Source organism: Amblyomma maculatum, chromosome 11, assembly GCF_055883805.1.
Source record: "Amblyomma maculatum isolate TAMU_Amacu chromosome 11, ASM5588380v1, whole genome shotgun sequence".
Taxonomy (NCBI): domain Eukaryota; kingdom Metazoa; phylum Arthropoda; class Arachnida; order Ixodida; family Ixodidae; genus Amblyomma; species Amblyomma maculatum.
In genome coordinates this window covers 104,016,796-104,036,803 of record NC_139354.1, presented here as the reverse complement: position 1 = coordinate 104,036,803, position 20,008 = coordinate 104,016,796, and the positions used below count along the sequence as shown (strand labels likewise).

Below are 20,008 nucleotides of genomic sequence, written 5' to 3'. Positions count from 1 at the left end.
TTGTAACCCACCGCATCGACACTGGCAAAGCTGCTCCTATTCACAAGTCACCGTACAATGTTTATCTTTATGAGCGTCAGGCGATTCAACATGAAGTCGACAAGATGCTGGCCGTTGACATCAATGAGCTTTTGAGCAGTCCCTGGGCGTCACTTGTTGTGCTAGAAAAGAAGAAATATCAGATCTGGAGATTCTGTGTCGACTATCGCCTCCTCAACAAGGTGACCAGAAAAGACGTCTACCCTCTTCCGCACATCGGCGATGCACTTGACTGTTCACATGGAACCAGCTACTTTTCCTTCATAAGCCTTCGCTCTGGATACTGCAAAATCTCCATCGAATAACAAGATCGCGAAAAAACAGCATTTGTCACTCCTGACGGCCTCTACCAATTTAAAGTCATAACTTTTGGCCTATGTAACGCCCCTGCAACTTTTAAACGGATGATGGACTCATTGCTGCGCGGCTTCAAGTGAACGACTTGTTTTGGTTATTTAGACGACGTCATTGTTTTCCCGTCCACTTTATACAGCCACCTCTCTCACCTTTCTATCCTTATCGAGCTATTTCGCAGCGTCGGCCTTCAACTCATCCGCAAGAAATGAGGTTTTGACCATCGTGAAATCAAAGTTCTTGGCCACTTGTTGAATGCTGCTGGTGTTCAGCCTGATCCCCTTAAGATTCGCGACGTTCGTACTTTTCCCACTCCACATTCATCAAGTGATGTTCGAAGTTTTCTCGTCTTGTGTTGGTATTTTCGTCGTTTCGTCCAGAACTTGGCAACCCTATCTCGTGCTCTCACCGCTATACTAAAAAAAAGATGCAAATTCCTCTTGGCGCCCTGACCAAGGTGCCGCTTTCTCCGCACGTATTGCTGCTCTCACTAATCCACCCGTCGTGGCCCATTTTAACCCTTCGACCCCTACCTGCCTCCACCCTGACGAAGTGATCACAGCATTGGAGCTATCGTCGCTCTGCGACACCGCGACCGCACCAGAGTGATTGCGCATGCCAGCCGCCTACAATCTACTGCGGAACAAAATTACTCTATACCAGAGAGGGAGTACCTAGCTCTTGTCTGGGCTATTGCGAAATTCCACCCTTATTATTTGGGTGACCATTTACTGTTATCACGGACCAACATGCCTTGTGGTACCTTCCTCTACTCAAAATTCATACTGGATGTTTGGTGCTGGAGGTAAAACGTTTTTCGCCAACAGATAAAGGATCAGCGTCAACCTATCCGCCTACAAGAATGCCTGGAGTCTTTGGACCCGGGCGGCGTGTTTAGCCAGTCCGTTTGCACCCATCTGAGTCTCAGTGTGTGAGCTCAACAGCAGTTTCCCAAAATTCTCCGGTTGTTGAGTGTCTGTTTACATATTTTGTTTCTGGACACGTTCATATCATATGTACCAGATCTGTTTTATCCTGACAAAGTTTGCACCTATCTGAGCATTGTTCCAGGTACCACGGACTTAGCTTAGCTAGGTTCGGTAAAGCCCTTATTTCTAAGCACCTTCCAGAAGCTTTCTTGGATCTTATTTAGGGTCCTATCTGCCGGTGGGTATCCTAACCTGTTTAGCAGACAGTGCTCAGTAATCTCTTTGTAGCTGCCTAGCCTGTCCCTGCTAAGGCTGTACTGAGGATCAAAGCCTACCCAGAAGGTGAGACTGCGGGCAACCTTATAAGCTGCCTTATTTTGCTGAAGCTGGGAGTGTACTGGTGCCCATATTAGCCGGATTATTCTGTCATCCTGACTTGTTATGAGTATATTTTTTGCCTGTGGAAAGACCCTTCCCTTAATAAATATTGTGAGACAGCACTTGCACAAAACGTCTGTTCTATTCCAGAACCAGCTGGCACACAGCGCGCGATGCTCCGAGCAGCAGTCAGTGATGATGATGATAATGATGATGGATCTATACAGATGAAAGAGGTGAAAGTTCACGCGTTCCGCTCACACAAATCCCCCCGACAAAAGAGCGGCCACCCTGGTCGCTGATTACAGGGATGAGGGACGACGGGCATAGGGCTTCATGCGCGAGACGTGGACGATCTCTTCGGAGCGACGACGTCGATCTGCGACGGTGTGCGAGGGAATAACGCGATAGTTCACCGGAGACGTTTGTTGGAGTACTGTATAAGGGCCAATGTAACGATGGAGAAACTTCTCACACAAGCCAGGAATGCGGATTGGTGTCCATAGGAGAACATCACCGGGGTAAAAGGAGGGAGTTCGATGGCGTTGATCATAGAGGGCTTTGCGTTCTTGTTGAGCATCTTCAGTGTTCAAACGGGCAAGTTGGCGACACTGGGCCATACGAGTGGCAAACTCTTCGCCCAGAGATTCAGACGTAGAGGGAGCAGAGAAGAAAGTAGTGTCCAGTACTGTCGATGGTTGACGGCCATAAACTAAAAAGAAAGGGCTATAACCAGTAGTGCGCTAAACAGCGGAATTGTAGGCGTAGGTGACGAAAGGTAAAACGTTGTCCCAGTTCCGGTGATCAGGAGCGATATACATGGATATCATGTCGGACAAAGTGCGATGAAACCGCTCGATGAGTCCGCTGGTGTGAGGGTGGTAGATAGAAGAAGTCTTATGGACGGTGTTGGCTGCGCGCAGTACTTCCTCAAGGACTTGAGAAAGAAATGTCTTTCCACGGTCGCTAATGAGAATACGAGGAGCACCATGATGCAAAACTATCGCACGCAGGAAAAAATCGGCGACTTCAGAGGCGGCACCGGAGCGAAGAAGTGCGGTTTCAGCGTACCGCGTTAGATGGTCGATGGCAGTGACAACAAAACGGTTGCCGTCTGACGTCAAAGGGAGAGGACCAAACAAGTCAATGGCGACCGTGTCAAAAGGCACAGATGGGCAAGGTAGAGGTTGCAGTAGGCCAGCAGGAAGGGATGTTGAACGCCTGCGATGCTGGCAAGACGGACATGATGAAATGTATTTGGTGACGCTGGCAGAAAGCCCAGGCCAGAAGTAGCGGCTCTTGATACGGTCGTAAGTTTTAAAGTGGCCTAAATGTCCAGCAGTGGGGTCGTCGTGGTAAGCCTCCATAATTTTAAAACGAAGGGAGCGAGGGGCAACGGGTACCCAGCGTTGACCCGTATGGTGATAAACGTCGCGATAAAGTGTTCCATGGTGAAATCGGAACCGACGAAGCTGACGGCGCAAGCGACTGTTTGGGACAACTGATTCTCCACGGAGGCGAGCGATGATTGTGCGGCAGTAAGGGTCAGTCAGCTGCAGGGACGAGAAATCAGCATTGTTCTCGAGTGAAGCTATAGCGATGGGTGCAACATTCAGGTGGCCAGCAGAAGGCTGACTCGGATGGCAGCAGGGAGAGGAGACCGTATGTGGGGCCGCGTCAGTAGGTAGCAATTGGCAGCGGGAGAGGGGTCAGCGTCGAGGTGTTTTCGCCCAGATTTATAAGTGAAGGTGAAGGTGTATTCTTGAAGATGTAGTACCCAGCGGCCCAGTCGACCCGATAAGTTCTTCAGCGATGACAGCCAACAGAGTGCGTGATGGTCTGTGACAATGGTGAAGTGGCGGCCATACAAATAAGGTCGAAATTTTTGAACCGACCAAACAACGGCGAGGCACTCTTGCTCGGTAATAGTATAGTTACGCTCAGCTGCAGTAAGCGTACGACTGGCGTATGCGACGACTTGCTCTTCAGACACTGCGTTGCGTTGCAAGAGAACCGCGCCAATACCGTGGCCACTGGCGTCTGTGTGAAGTATGGTGGGCGCGTCAGCATCAAAATGGCGAAGCACAGGGGTGGAAGTGAGTGCCTGCTTGAGAGCTTTGAAGGCGTCTTCACATTCAGTGGACCAGGTGTAAAACACTTGGGAAGACACGAGCGTATGTAGCGGGGCAGAAATTGTTGCAAAGTTCCGAATAAAACGGCGGAAGTAGGAGGCTAAGCCAAGGAAGCTGCGAAGATCTTTCTGACGTTGGGGCCGAGGAAAATTAACGACAGCCGCAATTTTTTCGGGATCAGGCTGGATTCCTGCCTTACTGACGACATGGCCGAGTACTTTGATGGTCTTACTGGCAAAGTGGCACTTCTTGGTATTCAGCTGAAGCCCCGCCTGGGCAAGGGACGTGAGGACATCAGTGAGACGCTGCAAGTGCTGAGTGAAGTTTGACGAGAAGACAATGATGTCGTCGCGATAACATAGGCATGTTTTCCATTTCATGCCTCGAAGCACGGTATCAATCATGCGCTCAAAGGTGGCCGGCGCATTGCAGAGTCCGAAAGGCATCACGTTAAATTCGTAGAGACCGTCGGGGGTAGAAAAGGCAGTCTTGTCCTTGTCTGCATCGTGCATAGGAATTTGCCAGTATCCCGAGCGGAGGTCGAGACTGGAGAAATACTCAGCGCCTTGGACACAGTCTAATGCGTCATCAATACGAGGCAAAGGGTAAACATCCTTGCGCGTGATCTTGTTAAGTGCCCGGTAATCCACGCAGAAGCGGACTGAACCATCTTTTTTGCGAACGAGGACCACAGGTGAGGACCAAGAGCTCGTGGATGGTCGGATGACATTTCGAGCAAGCATGTCAGCAACTTGCTCCTCAATGATTTTGCGTTCTGCTTCTGAAACGCGATACGGCCTTCGTCGAACAATAGCAGAGCCGTCCGTCTCTATGCGATGAGAGGTGACGGAGGTCTTCCCCAACGCTGAGGCGCACACATCAAAAGACTCTCGGGGCCGCAGGAGGACGTCTAGCAGAGCTGTGGACTGCTCGGATGTAAGGTCAGGGCTGATGGCGGCTGCGAGAGCAGAGGATGTCGAAAATTGAGGCTTGGCAGGAGGCGGTGGTGCGCTGGAAAGTGTGTTGAGGGGAACGGGATCGCAGTCAAAAATAAACCCAACTGTGGCTCCTGTGGGCAGTAAGAACGGCTGGAGGGTTGTATTAAGGGCCGCAACGACCGCGCAACCGCGGGTGAAGGAGGTGAGGCACGAGGCAAGAGCTAGGCCGTCGGAGGTCCACCGAGGAGCGGGCATAACGAAGGCTTCGCCATCGAGATGGTAGTCCAATGCCACGATGATCAGCTGCTCGCGTCCTGGGGGCAAAACGAAATCAACTGCTGCGAAGACGTGTGGTGGTGAACAATCAGAAGTCGGTAATATATCGGGGTCCGCAAGATGAATAAGGCGCTCACGGCAAGAGATGAGGGCGGACGCCGACGATAAGAAATCCCACCCCAAGATCATGAGATGAACGCACGTGGGGAGCACAATAAATTCAATATGATGCCGCTGGTTATCGATGAGGACACGTGCTGTGCATTGGCCGGTGGGTTTCATAAGAGTTCCATTAGCTCCACGAAATGGCGGACCGATGTATGGCGTTATAACTGCGCAGATGAGAACACAGAGAGAAATGCATGACGGAATAAACGGCGCCGGTGTCGATGAGGGCCTCAACGTACAATCCTTCAACAATCACTACTAACATATTCGACGGTCGCCCCGGAGGAATTATAGATTTCGAACTCGAAGCAGCTTTCCCTCCAAAAACTGCTTCGGTTAGTTTTCCGTTATAGGTTGGAAGGGTTGCGAGGCAGGACGAAGCGGTGACGTGCGGCGAAAAGGCGAAGGGGATCGGAGTCGGGAAGGACGCGAGGGCCGTGAAACATTCGTGGAATTCGGAGGAGAGGAAGAACGCCGGTAAAAGTCTGAGTAGGGCAGTGCAGAATCATCAGGCTGGCGCACGCGGGCACGTTCAAAGGGAACATAACCCCGTTGCTCGTCTTGTTGGCGGCGGCGACAGACACGGGCAATGTGGCCACGTATCCCACAATAGTAGCACAAAGGGCGGGAGGGGCGCCAGGCTGTAACAGGACGATGTGCTGTAGGATATGGTGCCATGGCAGCGACGTGACCGCACACGGGTGCTGAGCAAGTCGGGGAAGGCGGAGTGGGTTGCCGTGAAGTAATCTCGGCATAGGTTGGCAAGGAATGTTGGGGGGCGTTGGGAGGCGGCGAGGGAGATTGGGAGGCAATGGGAGGTGGGGCAGGTGCCACAGTGCAGTTGAAATTCGTCAGTTCATCTTTGATGATGCTGCGCAAATTCACCGTTGCTGGCGGAAGAGTTGAAGATACTGCAGATGGATTGGTGAGGCCGTAGAGCTCCTCCCGGATCATGGTGCGGATTAGGGACCGCAAATTTCCATCTATGAGGGAGCCACCATCACTGGGGTCTTGCACGAGGCGGCAGGACTGTAGCTGGTCCAGACGTTGACATGTGGATGTAATGTCAGATACGGACGACGGGTTTTTAAACACGAAGGCATTGATAGCAGCAGTGTTGATGCCCTTAATTAAGTGGCGGACACGCTCAGATTCAGGCATAGAAGCGTTGACACGGCGACAAAGGGCCAGAACGTCCTCGATATATGACGTATAGGACTCGCCGGGCTGCTGGAGACGAGCTTCAAGTTTTTTCTTTGCCTGCTCTGAGCGACCAGCCGGAGTGCCGAAAATTTTCTTTAGCTGGTCCGTGAATGTAGGCCAGTCAGCGATGTCATCCTCGTGATTGAGGAACCATGTTTTGGCGACATCAGCCAAGTAGAAGACGACGTTTAGCAGTTTATGAGCGTCATCCCAGCGGTTAAATGCACTGACCCTGTTGTAGTTGTCGAGCCAGTCGTCGACATCTACACCGCGAAGGCCAGCAAAGATTTGGGGATCGCGCTGGCGGCTGGTGACAGTCCAGGCAGGGGCAGCCGCAGTAGGAGGAGGAGACGCCGGGGGTGAGCGAGCACCGTTGCCCTCATCCATAGCACAGGACCGTGGACGCAAGCGAAGGCCTGAACGGAGCTCCAGGGAGAACGGTAGGCGGGTCTAAAGCAAGAGGTGGGGAATACGAATCGCACCTCCGCCACTTGTGAGACAACACTTGCACAAAACGTCTGTTCTATTCCAGAACCAGCTGGCACACAGCGCGCGATGCTCCGAGCAGCAGTCAGTGATGATGATGATAATGATGATGGATCTATACAGATGAAAGAGGTGAAAGTTCACGCGTTGCGCTCACAATATGCATAATGCTGTTTTCGAATCATTTATAATTGTTGTAGCCATTGTCCCTGCTATTGCAAGGGCAATCGCAGGCTCTAACCGAGCTACTTATTTTTAGCTTTTGTTCACCTGGCACTACCGCGACCATAGCATGCCTGTCCTCATACTCGGCGGCGTCTAAATAGACCACGTCCTGTCTTTCTTGCTATTTGGAAAACTTTGAAAGAGCGCAAACACACACGACCACTAAAGACAAGGGACGAGACACAAGCGCCGACTGTCAACTGATTATTATTGGAGCAAGGCAACACCTATATACACAGCAGCTTACATAAGATAAGAAGTTTCGGTAACGCACGTGCGAGCAAGAGACACTGAGAAAAACTCGAAAAACCAAAAAAAGCAAGATGCTCAAGGGGTGAACATATTAGTCGCATCTAAAAAACAGACCTCAGCGTTTAAGAGAGATATCGAAGGCTTGCTAATGCATCTGTTGCCATATTTCGTTATATTAAAGGCTTCCAAGCTGAGACGTGCTGTCTTATCAATGCTCTTGCCGAGAATCTTCGTCTCATTAAATCGGGCCACGCAACCACTGCAATCACTAATATGCGCACCTAAATGTGCGTACTTGTCTTTAAAATTCTTAACATTTCTTGAATGGTCCCCTAATCGAATATTGATGCAACGGCCGGTTTGGCCGACATACACCTTCCCGCACGTCAAGGGAATAGCGTAGACCACTCCCGTGGAACAGGTCACAAACCGACGTTTATGATTAATTTGGCACCCACTCTTCTTTTGGCCACAGATGCGGGGACATAGCCCTCCCAGCTTACTGGGTGCCGAAAACACAACCGGCACACAGTGCCTGTTGGCCACTTTTTTTAAGTTGTGAGTGGTCTTATGTAGGTACGGCACAACCAAAGGTTTTTCGGCCTTTTCCCGATTACAGCCGCTCTTTCCTGTTCCATGCTTGAACTTCTGGAGGAGGGTCTCACATACAGCAATCAAGATCGAAGAGGGGAACCCCGCCGCTAAAAGTCGGCTTATCTGATTAAGGAAGCTATTTTGCATTCGATGCGGGCACGATTTCTTGAGAGCAGATTCCATGCATTGCAATGCTATCCCTCTCTTCACAGTCTTGGAATGCGCTGAGACATATGGCAGCAGATCTTTTTTCGCTCGAGGGCAGTAAAACCAACAAACGTGTGTTTCGCATAATGTTAGTTCGAGATCTAAAAACTGTAAAACAGATGAGTCAGGTAGTTCATGGGTAAACTTTAGCCCAAGTCCATGCTTTTTGAAAGCTATTAAAACTTCACCTACTGTAGAGGGGTAGGTGAAGGTAGTCTGTTTTCTTAAAAGCACTAAAAGTCGTCAACATATCTAAAAACCTTTAAAATCCTTCCCACATTAAAATGCTTATCTAAAGCTTTGTCAACCTTAGATAAAAAAATGTCACACAGGGTGGGAGCCACGCAGGCACCAATACAAATCCCATCGCGCTGCAAATAAGGCAGGTTGTCAAAAACAATAAAAGTTGACCTCAAGTAAAACTGTAAAAGATCAGTAAAACTCTCCACAGTCAAACCTGTCGCATTCTGGAAACACACGTCGCCGTTAGCTTCAATACAATCTTTTACGGCCAGCATTAGTTCGCCTTGAGGCACGGAATAGAACAAATCTTCTACATCTACAGAGAAACCAAATCCAATATCCTCGCTTTTTTTGACAGATATAAAATTCTTGTTAATTGCAGCTTGCGCTTTCTGACTGTACATACCCTTTTGCAAAACAACAAAACCAGTCTCTTTATCAGCCTGTACAAGCATGAGGTTATTTCTTTTAAATAGTGAAACTACGCCTTTCAACAGCCCTCTATCATTGTGCACGCCATGATCAGCTGGCGGAGACCTTCTCAGACAGTCAACGCCTTCAAGAAGACACCGCTCCTGATCCTCCTCATTTCTAACTTTCAGGGCCATTTTCCTGTTCGCAGCAATCAGTTCGTGCGCAGAAACACTGGGCTCTAAGCCAAGTTTTGGGCCCTTCTGCAGCAGGCGCATAATGTTCTCAGGCAAGCATACATTCCCCAACACGGTAACACTATTTTTTCTTCTTTCCAGTGTCCTCTTCTTGTTGTGTAAACATGGCAGCAACAGGTTCAGGAGGCATCTCCAGTGGTATTCTGTCAGTTGCGCAGCTCTTTTTCTTAGCAACGCCAATTTCCTCGCGGCGAGCCAGTCAGGGTGCACAGCGTAGCAGGTCAAATGAAGCCAATCTTGGAAAAGCCGAACTTGCCGCCAAAGTTCAGAGCGTAATAGTTTGCACAGTCTTTTCACGTGCCCCCGCGACGGTTTTACAGGTCCAAAAAGGGCACTTACTTCTTCCGGGACGAGTCCATGGCGGAGACAGAAAACGTATCGTCTTGCCCGGCACGTTGCGTTGACGATGTGGGTGAGCAGAAGATCCGTGAAAGAAGAAGGTGAAGGAACACAAAATGAAGGGCCCACTGTACTAGAAAGATACTTCATTAACACTTCTTTTTGGGCGAGTTGGTACATATTTGGAAAACTTTGAAACTTTGAGGAAAACTCTTATTGCCCTCGAGCGAAAAAAGATCTGCTGCCATATGACTCGGCGCATTCCAAGACTGTGAAGAGAGGGATAGCATTGCAATGCATGGAATCTGCTCTCAAGAAATCGTGCCCGCATCGAATGCAAAATAGCTTCCTTAATCAGATAAGCCGACTTTTAGCGGCGGGGTTCCCCTCTTCGATCTTGATTGCTGTATGTGAGACCCTCCTCCAGAAGTTCAAGCATGGAACAGGAAAGAGCGGCTGTAATCGGGAAAAGGCCAAAAAACCTTTGGTTGTGCCGTACCTACATAAGACCACTCACAACTTAAAAAAAGTGGCCAACAGGCACGGTGTGCCGGTTGTGTTTTCGGCACCCAGTAAGCTGGGAGGGCTATGCCCCCGCATCTGTGGCCAAAAAAAGGGTGGGTGCCAAATTATTCATAAACGTCGGTTTGTGACCTGTTCCACGGGAGTGGTCTACGCTATTCCCTTGACGTGCGGGAAGGTGTATGTCGGCCAAACCGGCCGTTGCATCAATGATCGATTAGGGGACCATTCAAGAAATGTTAAGAATTTTAAAGACAAGTACGCATATTTAGTTGCGCATATTAGTGATTGCAATGGTTGCGTGGCCCGATTTAATGAGACGAAGATTCTCGGCAAGAGCATTGATAAGACAGCACGTCTCAGCTTGGAAGCCTTTCATATCACGAAATATGGCAACAGATGCATTAGCAAGCCTTCGATATCTCTTTGAAACGCTGAGGTCTGTTTTTTAGATGCGACTAATATGTTCACCCCTTGAGCATCTTGTTATTTTTGGTTTTTCGAGTTTTTCCCAGTGTCTCTTGCTCGCACGTGCGTTACCGAAACTTCTTATCTTATGTAAGCTGCTTTGTATATAGGTGTTGCCTTGCTCCAATAATAATCAGTTGACAGTCGGCGCTTGTGTGTCGTCTCTTGTCTTTAGTGGTCGTGTGTGTTTGCGCTCTTTCAAAGTTTTCCAAATATGTACCAACTCGCCCAAAAAGAAGTGTTAATGTCTTTCTTGCTATATCTTCTGCAACGTGTTCGCCCCTTTTCTTCCTTTTTCCACGTGATGCTCTGGCTGTAGACTTCGTGGCAGCGGGAGGGGGGGATTTTTAGTCGCTTCCTGACTTCCATCGGGACATCCGCCTTCTGGTCCCCTTGGCTTACGTATCGAATACCTAGTTTCAGCAGTATGGTTCTTGTCCGGGATTCTGACAGTCTTATTTTTATTAATTGGTTCAGAGGAAGGAAAAGGTGCAGTATCTGTCACACTTATTGCTGTGGACACCTGAACCGTGCCGTAAGGGAAAGGAGAAGGGCGGGATTGAAAGCCGAAAGAGAGAAAGAGGAGCCCTAGTGTAGGGCTATGGAGACATTTCGACCACCTGGGGATCTTTAACGTGCGCTGACATCGCACAGCACACGGACGCCTCTTCGTTTCGCCTCCATCGAAACGCAGCCGCCGAGATCGGGTTCGAACCAGGGTACTCTGGCACAGTCGTCGGGCGTCTTACCACTGCCCCGCCCCGGCGGGGCGATAGTCTTTCGTACTGGGAGATTTTGTTGGCCTTTATCACCTCTTCCAGTGTATTGTGCTCCCTCAGCTTCATTATTCGGTTCGTAGGCGTGCTGATGGGGAGACCGTACTGGGAGATTTGGTTGGCCTTTGTCACCTCTTCTAGCGTATTGTGCGGTCCCAGCCTCATTATTCGATTCATTGACGTACTGATGGGGAGACCAAAAGCTGTTTTTATGCTCTTCCTGATGCCTGTTTCAATCTTAGCCTTCTCGCAGCTCGCAAGGTGTAAGCACGGGACTGCGTAGGTGATCTTGGTAATGACAAACACATGTACAAGTCATTGGAGGTTCGCTTCTCTCATGCCCGACTTGCGACTTACGATGCGTGTAATTAGACGTATAGTTTGTTGAACGCAGTCTTCGAGTTTCTTTATAGTTGCTCCTTGACGACCATTTTCCTGCAGCCACATATTTAGGATTCTAATTTTGTCCACTCTGGGGATGTGGTTGGGAATTCCGTCTGCTTTTAGTTTGATTCTCGGTTGTTATTTGTGCAATCTTCTGCGGGGTGTCTGGTACACGAGAACCTCGGACGTTTCGGGAGAGCGTTTCAGGCCTCTAGGGGTTATGTATTCTTCAACAGTTTTTACAGCTGCCTGAAGGATGTCATCAATTTGTCCACCACTACCACCGTGGTCCAGAGTGTGATGTCTGCGTAGAGGCTGTGGTTTAGCCCCTCAATGTCTTGTAGCTTTGATGAAGTTTGATGAGTGCAAAATTGAAGGACAGGGGTGAGAGGAGTGAGCCCTGGGGTGTTCCTCTGCTGTCCAGTGTAAATTTTTCCGATTTGAGTTCTCCAATTTGGATGGTCGCTTCTCACTTTGAGAGGAAGTTTCTTACGTAGTTGTAAGTTTTTTTCACCTACGCAGAGATCTTGTAGGTTTTCAAGTATTGCTTTGTATTTGACATTATCGAAGGCCTTTGCTAATTCCAGACCCCGGAAACTCGCGTGTCTTTAGTATGCGCTTGGATGATCTGGTGTTGCATTTGCAGCACAATGTCCTGGGTCGACAGACCAGGTCTGAAGACAATGATAGAGGTTGGGTAGACTCCATTGTCGTCTATGTATCTGTGTAGACTTCTCAGGATGACGTGTTCTGTGAGTTTCCCCGCACACGATTTCAAATAAATTTGTCTTAGATTTACAATCTGTCGCTTTTTGCGGAGTTTGTGGATCCTAACAATGTGCCCTATTTTCCATATGGTTTGAAGTCGTCCTAGTTACCAGCAATCTTGCTTGTATCTTGCTAGGGCAGCGATTGAGTCGTCGTCCCGATTTCGCAACATTTCGTTGCTCACTCCATCTGGTGCCACTGCTGACTTTGCTTTAAGGCGAGCAATTTTAGCCCTGACTTCTGTTTTTTCTAAGGGTCTATCCAGGTCCAAGTTTGGCGGTCCGTGGTCGTCTGGGAGTGCTTCAGGGGTAGGTGTTCCCACATAGCGTGCCTGTAATTCTTCAAGGAGTTCCTTTTCTGTCCCATTGTAGGAATAGGAGTGCCGTGGTGGCGTAGCGGTAGAACATCCGCCTCACATGCAAGAGGACCGGGGCTCAAATCCCGATGCCGCGCAATTTTCCACCGGAAAAGAAAAGAGAAAAAATCAGCCTGTCGATGGAATTGCATTAACAGGCTTGGGGTGCGACCTGATGGCGGTGAACACCTCCGGCAATGCAAACCCTCGCCAGAACAGGAGTTCGCCACCCTGGTGCAGTAATTGGCCGATACCTCCCATGATTAGTCCAATAAAACGCCGGCCCTCAGTCACCAGCGGCTACGGAACAACTGACCACGGCGGTGGTCAGACCCGTGACGCAGCAGGGTGTGCTAAGAATTCCTGGCTCCGCTGGACAGGCCGCCATTGGACACTGACCCTGGCAACATTTAACGCTAGAACCCTAGCTAGAGAAGCCAGTTTAGCAGCGCTGTTAGAGGAACTAAAGAGTGTGAAATGGGATGTCATAGGGCATAGTGAGGTTAGGAGGCCGAATAAGGCATATACTGTAGTGTACTGCGTTATCGAGGTTTTCCGGAGAGGCGAGAACTAGGAGTAAGTTTCCTTGTCAATAAGTATATAGCGGGTAATATAGATGAATCCTATAGTAACAATGAGAGGGTGGCAGGCATCGTAATTAGGCCTAATAAGCGGTATGAACTGAAGGCTGTACAGGCCTATGCACCTACATGTAGTTATGATGATCAGGCAGTTGAAAGCTTCTACGAAGATGTAGAATCAGCAATGCGAAAAGTAAAGACTCGCTATACTGTACTAATGGGTGACTTCAATGCCAAGGTAGGGAAAAAGCAGGCAGGAGACCAGGCAGTACGGGACTATTGCATTGGTGCTAGGAATAGCACAGGGGAGTTACTAGTTGAGTTTGCAGAGCGTAATGAGTTAAGAATCATGAACACCTTTTCAGCAAACGGACGAACCGGAAATGTATATGGAAAAGTTCTAACGGGAGACTAAAAATGAAATTGACTTCATACTGTGTTCAAACCCCGCCATTACGCAAGATGTAGAGGTAATCGGGAAAGGGCGATGCAGTGACCACAGGATGGTGAGGTCCCGAATTAGCCTAAATCTGAAGAAGGCAGGCAACAGATTAGTAAGAAAGAAACCCATCAACGAATTAGCGGTGAGGGGGAGGGCAGAAGAGTTCAGGATCTCACTACAAAATAGATATTCAGCTCTAACCGAGGAACAACAGACTCCTCAGTTGCCAAACAAGCGGCCGTGGCCCTCGCACTCGCAGAGCCGAGCGTGCCACCATGTTCTCCGACTCAAAGACTCCCTACAGAAGCTTCCGCACAGGGGTAATTCACTCCGCGGCCCGAGCCATTCTATCCAAGTGCAACCCTCTGGGAAGAGCCATAGTGCTCGTGTGGGTCCCCGCTCACTCGCAGGTACCAGGCTACACCATCGCAGACTACCATGCCCGAGAAATGTCAATCCGGGACAAGCACGAGCCGAAAGAGCTTCCCAATGCGGTTACCAGCTTTCGGGAGATAACTCGTATGTACCGAGAGGAAAGGTGCAGACTGCCAAAGCCACACCCCAAACTCACCAGGCAACAACAGACGATCCTGCGTCGAGCGCAGGCGGGATCGCTTGCGCATCCCGTACTGATGAACCGCATGTACCCTGCGGAACACGATATGCTCCGTCCTTTTTGCAAAAATGAAAAAGGCACCCTGCCGCATGTCTTGGCAGAATGCATAAAACACATGACCACCCCTCCTCCTCTTCCCGCCAATACCCCCAACTCCTTGAGCGATGGGAGACCTTGTTATCCAGCCCCGCCCTACCCATCCAGCTCGCACTGACGGACAGGAGCCAAGAGCTGCTGGGAAGATATGGGTCCCGCAACTAGGGAATCACCCAGCCTGCATGCACCACCGAATTATTTCGGGCATAATAAATGTTGATTCCTCCTCCTCGACTTTCAAGCCGAACCAAAGCACAGCCATGCAGATTGCTCTCGCGTACTCAAGGTTTTACCACATGCTAATGCACAGTTAATTTTTTTTTTATATTTTACACACTGAGGTGACACCTAGACACAGTTACAGTGGTGAGCATACGTATAAGTATATACCTGTAGATAGAATTAAAGCTAATAAATAAATTATCCCTTTCCATCATGTCATCTGATCATTATGAATTCGGATTTAGCACCATGGAATAGCCTTTCGGCGTTTTGATGACAATTGTTCTTTGTTTTAGTTAAGTCATGACTGTATCCTCTCAATGGCTATGGGTTTGTGAGATGTAGGTGTAAAAGTTCCTGGCTGTGAGCTCCGCCTACGCTTCAGTTATATGTCCACACGTTCGCACCAAATTTAAATATCGGAGCTCCGTACTACTAACTTATAGACAACGTAAATGAAAGTAGCGACATCGCACTCACCGAAGATATTATTTGCGGCTTCATCATCAGCAATGCCGTATCCGAACTGTAAAAATGGAGTTTGCTCTCTGCTAGTTAGCCGATGAGGAAAGGCGCCTTCTTCATCGGGCGTACCGTCGTCGTGGCATACGATTTCCAAATCTATTCCAATGTATCCTCTCTGTAAATTGAATATATATGGAGCTCAGAAGCACCAAAACGTTGGTTCATCTCGCAAATTAAAAGACAATAACCCATGTCACGTAAAGATTGATTGCCGAAAAACCTTTTTGTGAGCCATTGGTATACATATTTCGCAATGCAGATATGTTTCGATAGAAATATTTTCCACATAGATTTACGAACAAACATCATCCTCTCTTTTGCGATCGGTATGCAGGAGACTATCAAACGCAACGGACTATTTGAAATTCTTGAGCAACATGAATGTAGCAACTGTTTCAAAAAAGACAATTGAGGCAAGATACATTGGAACAATTTGAACTTCAATTCATTTACAAAGAAGTGTATAGAGATCGTATACAAAGTCCCATGCGTGTAGCACAAAATTTTCTGGGAGGTGTGGAGGGGGGGGGGGGCAACTTAAGTCTGCATATTTGTTTTAATGCGAAAATATTTATTGTACTGCTGTCGATTGTGTTGCGAAATGTTCGTTTATTTATTCCTTTTGCGTATCTAACCGTTTCACCCTATAAACCAAACTATTTTGACGCTCGAGGTTCATTTGCTACTTCTTTGCAAAAGCTGCACGAGATTTCTGTTCTGTTGTACTTTGTGTCTACCTAGCTACATGACTCTAATTAGCTGTGTAACAGGAGATTCTTTGTCAATTTCTTCAGAATGTTACATGCGAAGATTTCCAGAATGCGTCCTTTGCTCTCCATTAATTGTACCCCGGAAGAGGATTTTGGATCCATTTTTTTTTAAATTTTATTCTTTCTTGTCACTTATTGCCTCTGTGGATGAATGGATTATAAAAGTGTCACCCTTGAAAATGGGTGGCGGTAGTTTTCACTATACTGGTATTCTTCCCCATATGTGGAATGTTGTTATACATCCAACAGCTATTTCTATGTTTCATGCACTAAATTATTATCCCTATACTACAGTAATCTTACTTCGCTTCAACCGGTAATCTACTAATTGCTTTTTGATAACATGCACCGCAGATTCAGTCACCTAATCACTAGTGTCTCTAAATCCCTAGTCCTCGGAGAGATTGACTTCTACTGCATTGAGATCCGCTTGGAACCATCGCTTTCGAGTATAACATGTTCAGTTATGTTTACGAATCTAGGTTAAATTTATTTTTGAAGCTACATGTTCTACGATATTGTGATCACCAGCTGGATTATACCCACTGCAGAGCGATGACCTTCTCTCATATTTCTCTAACAATGAGCCTGTGCTAGCTGATTCCACTTGAACCCTGCGTATTTTTTCATCGCATCCGCCCAATAAATTTATGCCGCCCCTGCTACGCTTTCCTTCCCTTGGAATTCAGTTTGTTACACTAAGCGACCATCGGTTCTCCTCTCTTCACACTACATGGCCATTTTTTTCTTCTTGATTTCCACTAGAATGTCATTAACTCGAGTTATTTCTGTTAACCACTCTGCACGCTTCCTATCTCTTAACTTTAACCTACAATTTAACGTTACATACCTAAACTCAAGCAAAAGCCTATCCGGTAACCACCATGTTTCAGCCCCATATGTCAGTACCAGAAGGATGCAACTGTTATACACTTTCCTCTTCAGTGATACCGGTAGGCTGCTAGTCATAACCTGCAGGTATGTGCCAAGTGCGCTCCATCACAATATTATTCTAGTTATTTTCATTTCATGGTCTCGATCTGCACTTACTACTACACTAAGTAGACTTATTCGTATATAACTTCCAGTGCTTCGCTACATATAGTGAACTGCCGTTCTTTGTCAAGTATGTTCAACATTACCTTTGTCTTCTGCATATTATTTTCTAGCTTAACTTTCTGCTATCCCTGTATAGGTCATAAATCATTTTTTTTGCAGTTCATCCCCTGAGTTACATAGTAGTGCAATGGCATCAGCGAATCGCAGATTGCTGAGGTATTCTCCAAAAACGTTATCCCGAACTGTTTACATTAGAAGTCCAAATACATCCTTCAAGTAAGCTCTGAGTAGTACTGGGGTGATCGTGTCTCCTTGCCTAACACCTTTGTCACTTTATTGATGCAGAACAATGTTTGCTGTGGGGCCACTTAATATATCTTCAAGTACTGTCACATATGGCTCGTCAACTCCCTGATTTCGCAGTGCCTGCGTGACCAGCGAGGTTTTGACTGAGTCAAATTCTTTTTCTTAATCAATGAAAGCTATATATAGGGCTGGTTATATTCCGAGCATTTTCTATCACCTGGCTGATGGTATGGCTATGATAGATAGTGGAGTACCCTATCTGAAAACCCTCTTGACCTTTTGCTTGATTGATTCTAAGATTATCCTGATTCTGCTAGCGATTACCATAGTAAACACCTTATACGTAACAGCGCGTAAGCTGGTTTGTCCGTAATTTTTGAAATCCTTAATATCTCCTTTCTCAAGAATTAGGATAATGTTACCGTTCATCTATGATTCCGCTACCATCGATGTCATCAGACATTACGCATACAGAGTGGCAAGTTTTCCTAGCACGCTAGTACTCAGTAAAGCTTGGGTACGGGCTAGTTGGTTAAACGAATTTGATGACTTCTGATGCTGCATTGTCCATCACATACACAAGAGAGATAACAAAAAGACGTCCATACCGAAGCTGCGCACACTACTGCCTGGCTCGTTATTTCTAGTATGGAGAAAAAGAAAATATTAAGTGAAAAAGAAACGAGGGAACATATGAAAAGGAAGAAAAGTGGAAAAAAAATTTGGAGACTAAGTTTTTAAGGAACAATAATATGAAAACAATAATTAAAAAAAGGAAAAATGAACTTATCGCCTCCTTTTGTCCAGACGCAGAATTAGCACTTGCTTCAAGCTGAGCGTTACTGACTGCACACTGTGCACTCCCCTTAATGAGCCGAAATCATTTTTAAGGCTTAGATAATCTCTCTCTACAAGGTTTCTTTTCACCAAACCCTCACCTTTCTGCGCATGAATCTGGCCGCACAAAGCTTCATCCTTCGATCCTGTTCTGTGCCATCTTTTCAGCAACGAGAGCAGTAAGTGCCCAAGTTCCTTGGAGCCGACAATGCTTCATACGCATTCCTGTGCTCACTTCATCGGTCTATGCTCAGGCATCGGTCAGTCTGTCCCTCGTACGCCATCCCACATGTTATATTACTCTTTTTCACCACTCCTTCGCAGCAGTTGACAAGGCGCTCCTTACACAGCACGCCGCAGACTTCCTTGGGCTCGCTCATTCCACTCGCCTTCCAACACAAACTGTTTGACTTCCATGTGCAGACAGCCCCACCCTAACATCAAATAGGCTCGTGATCTTGTTAACACGATGAGTAATTCGGCACACTTAGGACAGGGCCCCAACCGGTCTCCTGTTTTCACTCTCGTTACGCTCTCTTACCCGATGTCCCATGATCCTTAAACAGCATTTAGCTGGAGATACCAAAAGGCTTGTATGGTATCCGCTATATGGAAACCATCCATCTCTAGGGAAACGCTGTCCCCCATCAAGTGTGGACAGGTCTTGCACAGCGCCTGCCGTAAAGAAGAGATAACAAGTCCCCTCTTGACCAAATTTGTATCACCTGAGTCATATGGGAGAAGGCCATATGCCCGTCGTGTCCTCTAAAACCAAAAGCTGTGATCTTCAGTAAGTACTAGCCTTATATACAACTAATATATCTCTGCGTTCTTTGGAAGGTAAAACCTGAACTGATGGCTCGATGCGCATTCGGAAACTGTGACGCAATGCTCTCACCTTGCTCTCTGTATACTGCCCGTACAGGAGGCAAACCAAACACCCAAAAATGCTTAATCAAGTAGGGCACTGCCTATTTAGTTATGGTAGATTCCTTCTTGACCTGTCTTCGCCGCTTTCCGTGCTCTTCTTCTGTTACATAAAATTTATCGAATTTTTACCTTGTGCGTCTTTTAGGTGCAGTTTAAAGCCCTTTTGTTTTCCGCCCTTGTACTCTGTATACTCACTTGATCAATTCCAAAATTTTACTCAATTTTCAGTAAACCATTTTTTGTTATAGACCTTATCGACCTGCTCACCTGTTCTGTCTGTTTTCCTTACGCATCCTGATATATTACTTTAGTCTTAACTTCCTATGCTTAGAAACCTGCCGAATGCACATCATCGCCTCGCTCATTGTGTACCCGTGAGTACTTATTGCTAATCGTCCAAAAGCTATCTGATTTATTTCGGCGCTGATGCACAGAAATACGAAATTACGAAAGAGTGGTGCGTGCGTTTGGCTGGAGAACGGAAGAACGATGGTTCTGTTATAACAGTGGCACGATGTTCTTTCTAAAATGTCAATTCGTGCGGACATGCTCAGTTAATCAGCTCCGTAGTCAGGCTCTGCTGGGTTTCTTGACACGACGCTAATGAGCCAGGTAATGTTTTCGAAGTTTATTTAGGGGCACGTACGATCCGCATACAGTTATATGACGCAATAGTGGCTTGTGTTCAGCTCTGATTACCCGCATAGCCTTAGCACAGCACTTTCACTTCCAGTTTACGTGAAAGAGCACGCCACATTATTATAAACGGCTGCGTGTGTCCAAAGTGTTGAAGGGGGATTTCTGCTGTATAGTACAAGATTCGGCGTTTATCTCTTTACACTGTGAAGTGCTTCCCTAGAGTTAAGTGCGTAGCCTTTTTTGACGTGGCGCAAACATTAATAGATTTACACTGGCTGCCT

At 47.4% G+C, this 20,008-nt stretch overlaps 1 protein-coding gene across 1 annotated transcript in view; it reads right to left on the bottom strand.

Annotated features, from left to right (window-relative positions):
* Positions 1-20,008, bottom strand: part of LOC146174540 (venom metalloproteinase Antarease-like) — a 102,344-nt gene that overhangs the window by 52,703 nt on the left and 29,633 nt on the right. Inside the window, exon 4 of the mRNA XM_084584947.1 lies at positions 15,142-15,301. Within this exon, the coding sequence (XP_084441073.1) occupies positions 15,142-15,301 (160 nt within the window). The remainder of the gene's footprint in view (positions 1-15,141; positions 15,302-20,008) is intronic.